This window comes from Mauremys reevesii, linkage group 20, assembly GCF_016161935.1.
Source record: "Mauremys reevesii isolate NIE-2019 linkage group 20, ASM1616193v1, whole genome shotgun sequence".
Classification (NCBI taxonomy): domain Eukaryota; kingdom Metazoa; phylum Chordata; order Testudines; family Geoemydidae; genus Mauremys; species Mauremys reevesii.
The window spans coordinates 21823636-21831966 of record NC_052642.1 but is presented as its reverse complement, the minus strand read 5'-3'; the positions used below and the strand labels follow the sequence as shown (position 1 = coordinate 21831966).

The window sequence follows — 8331 nt, the reverse complement described above, 5'->3', positions numbered from 1 at the left end:
CCAGGTTGCAGGCGCTTGTCTTCGTGTCAGTGACCAGAAAGAGGAGCCGGCGCCTCTCTCCGAGTTTAGCCCAGGAAAGCTTATGCCCGGATAAAGGGGCCAGTCTCTGAAGTGCCACAAGGCTCCTGTTCTTTCTGCAGATTCAGACTAGCAGGGCTGCTCCTCTGAAGCCTCTGTGGCAACCGGCGCGGGGTCAGCCCCATGCCCGCCGCCACGGTGCTGGCCCCGGCGGCCGCTCGCAGAGGGTCAGTGTCGGGGAGTAGGTCTGGAGCCGGCTCGCCGGACCCCCCGCAGCTCGGCTTTGCCTTTCCCGGCTCTCACGTGGAGCCGTTCAGACTCCCTGCCCCCGGCGCGCCCTGGGCACTACCCACCGCCTCCCCGCGGGCGGCCCTGGCCCCTCCGAGCCTCAAACCCGAGCCCGGGGGGCTCGCAGCCCGAGCGGCGGCGGGCCGTCAAGTGGCGTATGGGACCAGCCGGGCTCCGCCACCTGTGCGGGCGGCGCAGGGACTCCTAGCTGGGGCATTACGGTAAATGCGGAGGGTCCCCGCCCGGGCGCCGCTTCCTCCAATCGCGCGCGGCCGCCCGCGCCCCCGCCCCGCCTGCCCCATGTGCAGAAATAGCAGCGGAGCCGCGGCGGAGCCGTAAGTCTGCGCAGGAGCCGCTCGCCGGGGGCCAGCCGCGGACAGCCCCCCCCAGCTCGCCGGTCCGGCACCGCCCCGAGGGATGCCCCGCCGGGGGGGCCCCACTGCGCCCAGCCGCTCTCCCGGCTCCGCCCGCGGGCAGTGATCGCAGCTCGCGGGCTGGTGGCAGCGGGGGGTGCAGCCGATGTTTCCCCGGGGCATTGCTGAGCCCAGCCACCAGGGGCCCATGCCCTCCCGGCGGAGCCAGGGGCGAGCTGCGCCCGCCGCCCACTGACGGGCCCCTCCCTGGGCAGGACCATGGTGAGGGCTCCCAGCCCTGGGCTGGACACCTGAGCATCGCCTGCCCTCATGATGAACACAGCCTACATCGTGCTGGAGCTGATCATCGCTGTGCTCTCCATCGCCGGCAACGTCCTGGTGTGCTGGGCCGTGGCCATCAACAGCACCCTGAAGAACGCCACCAACTACATCCTGGTGTCGCTGGCCGTGGCCGACATCGCCGTGGGCTTGCTGGCCATCCCCTTCGCCATCACCATCAGCATTGGCCTCGAGACGGATTTCCACAGCTGCCTCTTCTTCGCCTGCTTCGTGCTGGTGCTGACCCAGAGCTCCATCTTCAGCCTGCTGGCCGTGGCCATCGACAGGTACCTGGCCATCAAGATCCCGCTCAGGTAAGGGGTGAGGCTGTGGGCCCTTGGAGTTGCATGGCCCAGCGCCAGGGAGTGCTGAGCACGCTGGTGCGGAGCAAGGGGACTGTTACAGGTGGAGGAACTGAGCAGTCAAGGACCAACCGCACGCAGGCAGGGGCTGTGCTGGTGAAGACGCTGTCGGAAGACAGGACGCTGAGCTAGATGGCCCACTGGTCTAACCCAGCAGGGCTATTCTTCTGTTCTTGAATGCAGGAGGCTTGTCTGCAGTGGCTGCCAGGGGCCCAGGGCCAGACTTTCAAAAGAGCTCCGTTCCCGTTGTGTTGAAAATCTGCCCACCTGTTTTGGGTGCCTAAATGGGAGTGGAGCTCTTTGGAAAATCTTCCATGCCCAAGGCCACAAAGCCATGGGAGAGCTGGGAATAGCTGTCTAATCTACCTCGGTATTTGTATAGCCTCCATCAGTATAGCATCTGAGCACCTCCCAAGTAATGAAAAACAGACCAACATCTTTCTCCTGCTTCTCAGTTTATTTGAGAATAGCTTGATTAGTTTATAAGTTATCTGTTCTTGAACAATTCTCCGTTCTGTTGGTAAGCTCGGCCCTTCCTGCCTATAGAGGTTGGGGCTGACAGTGATCGTAGAAGTGAATTTATTAGTTACTTGTAAGTCCATCCATCACCTTCCACCTAGCTCAGAATCTCCACCTGCCCTTGAGCCCAAAATAGGCAGACTTTTTTTTTTTTTTTAGCTGTTCAGAAGGGCTCATTCTGCTCTGGGTTGAAGGGAAAGAGTAGTAAGTGTACAAATGCTGAAATCATCTCGCTGAACACAGATACTTTTCAAAGTGTCAGGCATTACGTATAATCACTTTTTATCTAAGCAAGGAAGTGAGAGTGTATAAATCATAAATCCAACAAGATATCAACTGTACAAACAGCAGGCGAAATAGGCAAGTCACATTTCCTTCGCCCCAGCCACTGTACTAGCCAGCTCACACAATGTTTTGAGATCACCAGGCTCTTATTCCAGAGAAAATGTGCTTCTGTTGAAAGTGCCACCTGCCTGGCGTGCAGGTGTGCTTAGGGTTTGACTTTGTGGGTTCTGGGTTTTACAAGAAACCCACAAAGTTTGATTTAAAAAAAAGAAAAACCACACAAATCAGTTCTCCTTCCTCTTACCCCCCCAATTGACAACTAAGAAACTAATCAAAATAGGATCACAATAGACCTGAATTGGTCTCTCACTAGATCTGGGGACAGGGGAACATACCGGGCAAAGCATAGTAAATATTTTCTTTACTGGGGCTAACACAGTGGGTTTGTGGAGCAGCCTCCCAGCATCTGGAAAAGTGCATCCTAAACCTGGATTTTTCAGGTTACAAGCGAAGAGAGTTTGTTTGCCTCACTTTTGTTGAGGGGGTCATCTGTCCCTATTGCACAACCACCACCGAAATTGGTATGACTGGATGACGACTAGGATAGCGGGGGGGTGGGGATTGAGAAGCATTAGCGGAGCTGTGTGTTGGAGAGTCCAGGGCTGGAATGGTAAATGAGAGCAGGGGGTAGGATTGAAGAGTTGGGGGGGGGGGAAGGGTTTCAGAGTCGGGGTATTAGGGGATGCCACAGGTTTGCAGTGAGATGCATTGGCAAAGGTCTGTGGCTGTCTTTTGCCTGTACTTTGCTTGTTTCTGGCATCTCATTTTCATGAGCAAAACATGCACTCGGCAATAACTTTAAAAGGAATAACCACACTTGCCTTTTTCTGGCACCTTGCCTTAGAGAATCTCAATGCACTTGACAAACATTCATTAATCATCCAACAGGTGATGTACAACTCTAATGGAAAACTGCAGCACATTGTGAGGGGTATATGTGTCATCAGCAAATTGAATGGAAATTCCATGGTGTGTATTGTAGCTGGGGACAGATCTGAATCTTTAGTACTTATGGATAGAAGCATTTGAATCCTTGTCAGCATATCTGAAACTGGCTAATCATTTACCTTCCAGCCATGGGGGTAATCTGAGTAAATTGGTTTTTGGCTTCAGATAATGGTTTGGTGTCTGCTCCATTTATTTATTTTTTTCTAAATTGATCTAGAGCACGGGAGCAGCTAAAAGGGAGTTTGGCTCTTTTCAGCCGGACGTTTAATCAAACCGCCCATTGCGTGCAAGATGCTGTAGCGTGGGCTGTTAATTCTAATTCGCTGTCTGTGTGTCATGATTCTCTTTTGTAGCGCTTGGCTGAGGAAGTTGTGTGGTTCTGAATACAATGCTGCCCAGGTGGAAGTTTAGCTGAACATAACAGAGCAGGTGTTCTGGGGGGGATTATCGCGAACCTGATCCTGGGAGTGTAGATGGAGGTGGAAAACATTTCTAACAACTGATGACAAGGCAAATATTTCTGCCACCTCTTTTTTGTTCTCTATTTCCAGCAGGTTTATTGTGCAACTCCAGGTTGGGTCAGGACTGGGTTTATGCACCTCTTTGGGCTGCGATCCATGGGCCTCGGTTACAAGGTTTAGGGAAATCTCCTAGGACTGATGTCCTCCAGAGCCAGTGCTAGGCAGTGAATGAGACCTGCCCCAAACCGCTGCCCTAGTTAGACACATGCTGTTTGTGGAAGGAGAGTTTTGTTGTGGAAACAGAAAGCTGGCTGTTAAATTACAGGGGAAATGAACTTGCAGGGAGCTGTATCACCAGCTAAAAGGCTGGTTCAGGGGAGTGACTGACTCCAGAGATCAGTAGTGAGCTGTGAAGTCTTTTCTCTCTGGATTGGGTGCCAGCCATTCCTGTTTGGTGGCTCTTGTGAAACGAGTGGGCGAGTGTCCGTGCTGTCAGTGCCGTGGGCACTAAGCACGACCCCTTGTGGCAGAGGCCACAGACTGATGGGCTGCAGCGACCCAGCTCCCCTAAGTGTGGCCAGAGCTGGGGCAGGCTGGAAGCCTTCTGGTGTGTTGCAGGGGGATGGCGCTTACTGCTGCCACTCTGCATTAGGAACATACAGAGAAGCCCTTTGCTGGCTTCCCTTCTCCCTCCCATTGAGATTCCATTTCTTGTCCTCACCCTCAAAGCACCACTTACGTGGGGCCCGGCCTTTGCACAGTTGCCCTCAGCAGGGGTGAGTGTCACCCCACAAACCAGCCCCGTAACATCACACCGATGCTGTTTGCAGGGGAATGAACTCTGCATCTTCGCTTTGCATTAGCCAGATCTCTTTAATTGCCCCCCTTAAGCAATGGGGGTGGGAAGCCAGCATGGGGTGTCTGGAGTGACTGGGTTGGGAATTCGGGAGAGGCCAGAGAGTGGCTGGATTTGGAGATGGGGGCGGGGACCGAGCTGAGTGACTTGTGCCTCTCTCCTCCTATAAACTAGTTGCAAGAGAGCAAGCGCTGCTTGGCTCCACAGCCCAGGGGGCAAATGTCTGATGTGGGGATGTGCCCTCTATACAGCTAGAGAGAAATTAGTCACTAGCTTCTCTAACTTAGGGGAGCAGCACTGCCCCCTATGCCCCAGGTCTGTGCTCTTCCCAAGGGCTGCTCCTTCACCCCAGTGGCGGGCTATGAGTCAGGTACTCTGAAGCGCAGAATAGTCCTGAAGTGTCCCCATCTTGGGATATTTCTCTCCCTCCCGGAAGCAGCAGGACTCGTGTGCCTTTGTGCTGCTAACTGCACCTAGATGTGGAACACAGGACTTGCCCGACGGGATCAGATCCCTGGTCCATCTAGTCCAGTTTCCTGTCTGTCGGTGACCAGCACCAGCTGCTTCAGGGAAGGGCCAAGAACCCACAGTCACAGGTGTGTGATAATCTGCCCCTCGCATAGGTGTCACCCTGGTTTCTGACAGAGACTGTCTTACGCCAGGAAGCACAAGGGTTAATATCCCTTCCCGAATGTGTTAACAAGACTAAACATTTATCCATAGAAATGCCCAGTCCCGCTTTGAATCTTGTTAACCCTTTGGTCCCACTGACTTCCTATAGCGAGGAGCTCCCAGCTGAATCATGTTGTGCGAAGTATTTTCTTTTATTGGTTTTGGGTTTCTGACCTTTCAATTGCACTGAACATCTCCTTGTTTTTGTGCTCTGAGAGGAGAGAACAGAAGCGCTCAGTCTCCTGTCTCTGTCCAATTTGGTCTTTTACAGACTTTGCCGTGTCCTCTCTTACACGCCTCCTTTCTAAGGTAACATCCCATCTCTCCTCAGATGAGTTCTGCGGGGCCCTTCGTCATTCTTGTTGCTCTTCTGAGCCTCCTCTAGCGTATCCTTTGTAAGATGGGGGTGCTGGTGAGCGGGGCTGGGTTCACTACCTGCTGCGGAGCTTGGAGTTTCTCCTTTGTTCATTAGCACGGGAAGGGCGGAGGGTGCTCATCTGCTCGGGTGCTTTGCTGAAAACACGCATGGTGGCTTCTGGCAAGTGGGCTGCTTCTTCCCCTTCCTGTGTGCCTGCCTGCAGTCAGTGTGGGAGGGCACCTTGTTCCTCTTTCTGCCCCAGCCTCGCTGGGTAGTGCAGGAAGCACCTTTCCTCACGAATGTATCGCTACCTAGGACATCTGGCGACAGGCGAGCCCAGGCTATGTAGCACGCCTGCTCCCTGCACAGAGCACGAACCGCATGGAAGTGCGTAAAGCCCATCAGCAGGAGGGCAGGAGTTTGCTGCCGTTTCTGGGGGGAAGTTTGTGCCAGTCCTGTTCTTCCTCCAGCCCTTCCCAGCTGGAATGTAGGAAGACAAGGCTCCGTGTTTGGGGTCAGCTCCACTCTGAGCAGAACACAGACACCTCCTATGGATCTGATCAGGATATCTCAGTACCACAGAGTTGCTGGTCAGCCTGGTCGCTGCCCCTGGACATCACACTGTGCGTCTGCAGGCCCAGAGAGCTGCATGGCGAGGAGAGGAGTCACAGGCTGCAGACGCAGGGCTGGGCATGAAGCACAGAAATGTGTCCCCTGTGACTGCTCTGCCATGTCCCTTTTAAATCCCCGGCACAGACTTCGGGATGGTGAGAGAACACAGAGCAGCCGACTGTGCCATCAGCCACAACCTCCCCCACCAAGCAGCCAGCAGGGTGCAGGGTGCTGCAGATGTGCCAGGAATTAGCAGCCCCAGCTGTGTCTGCAGAGGCGCACTCTTCCCTTCCCACCTGTTTTACAATTCAGAGACAGGCTCAGGGGCTTTGCAAGTGCTAAGGAGCAGATTATTGCTGCTGATCCTGTTAGTGATGTCAACCCCACGGCAGGAGCCGCAAATAATCTGCCAGTCCATTGTAACCTCTTCGCCCTTCCCCTGTAATTCTGTTTGTAGGACCGCCAGGTTAACACAGTGACCTGCACGTCTGGACCTGGGGCAGCGAAAGCATTGCCTTCACCCAGCCACTCCCCGCTCTGACGTACGCAGAGACTTGCATCTCTGCAAACAGTCCCACTCGCCTGTGCACGCTGTATTCTCTGTCCCACTCGCTCCCACCCGCCGGTGCCGTGGATCACAGACGTGTGAGGGGTTTGAGGTAGTCCATCTGGGATGACTCCCACCATGTCCCTGTGGGTTCATCAGAGTCATTGGGCATCTGGTCAGTGGTCACTGGCCACTTGCCATGCATTGCTCAGCTGGCCCCTGCGAAGCAGCTTCAGGATCCGGCCCCTGCTTGGGGTCACGCCCTGGGACCTGAGAGCTTTCTTTCTTAGCCTTGCAGACAATTTATTCCAGTGTTTAACCACCCTGACAGTTTAGGAAGTTTTCCCGAAAGTCCAACCTAAACCTCCCTTGCTGCAATTTAAGCCCATTGCTTCTTGTCCTATCCTCAGACATTAAAGAGAACAACCTTTCTCCCTCCTCCTTGTAACAATCTTTTATGTACTTGAAAACTGTTATGTCCCCTCTCAGTCTTCTCTTTTCCAGACTAAACAAAGTCATTTTTTTTCAATCTTCCCTCATAGGTCATGTTCTAGGCCTTTAATAATTTCTGTTGCTCTTCTCTCGACTTTCTGCAATTTATCCACATCTTTCCTGAAATGTGATGCCCGGAACTGGACACAATACTCCAGTTGAGGCCTAATCAGCGTGGAGTAGAGCAGAAGAATTATTTCTCATGTCTTGCTTACAATGCTCCTGCTAATACATCCCATAAGAACGGCCATACTGGGTCAGACCAAAGGTCCATCTAGCCCAGTATCCTGTCTTCCGACAGTGGCCAATGCCAGGTGCCCCAGAGGGAATGAACCAGATAGGGAATCATGAAATGATCCATCCTCTGTTGCCCATTTCCCCGCTTGTGGCAAACAGAGGCTAGGGACACCATCCCTGCCCATCCTGGCTAATAGCCATTGATGGACCTATCCTCCATGAACTTATCTAGTTCTTTTTTGAACCCTGGTACAGTCTTGGCCTTCACAACATCCTCTGGCGAGGAGTTCCACAGGTTGACTCTGCGTTGTGTTGATGTTTCTTTTCTTTTTTTTTTTTTTTTGGTGGGGAGGGGGGCAACAATGTTCAACTGACTCTCATTTAGCTTGTGGTCCATGGCCCCCAGATCCCTTTCCGCAGTGCTCCTTGCCCTTTCCGCATTGCCCATTTTGTGTGTGTGCAACTGATTGTTCCTTCTTGAGCACTTTGGATTTGTCCTTATTGAATTTCACCCTCTTTACTTCAAAATGATCTGGACAAACTGGAGAAATGGTCTGAATTATAATCCTATCCTCCAAAGCATCTGCAACCCCTCCCAGGTTGGTACAGTCCGCAAACTTTGTAAGTGTTCTCTCTGTGCCGTTATCTAAATCATTGATGAAGATATTGAACAGAACCAGACCCAGAACTGATCCCTGCAGGACCCACTCGTTATGCCCTTCCAGCATGACTGTGAACCACTGATAACTACTCTCCGGGAACAGTTTTGCACCCACCTTATAGTAGCTCCATCTAGACTGCATTTCCCTAGTTCGTTTATGAGGTCATGTGAGACAGTATCAGAAGCTTTACTAAAGGCAAGATATACCATATTTACTGCTTCCCCCCTCCACAAGGCTAAGAAAGAAAGCTCTCAGGTTGGTT

General features: G+C 53.1%; 1 protein-coding gene across 1 annotated transcript in view; it reads left to right on the top strand.

Annotated features, from left to right (window-relative positions):
* Positions 1 to 854: 854 nt before the first annotated feature.
* Positions 855 to 8331, top strand: part of ADORA2B (adenosine A2b receptor) — a 19935-nt gene continuing 12458 nt past the window's right edge. Inside the window, exon 1 of the mRNA XM_039507646.1 lies at positions 855 to 1312. Within this exon, the coding sequence (XP_039363580.1) occupies positions 990 to 1312 (323 nt within the window). The 5' untranslated portion in view covers positions 855 to 989. The remainder of the gene's footprint in view (positions 1313 to 8331) is intronic.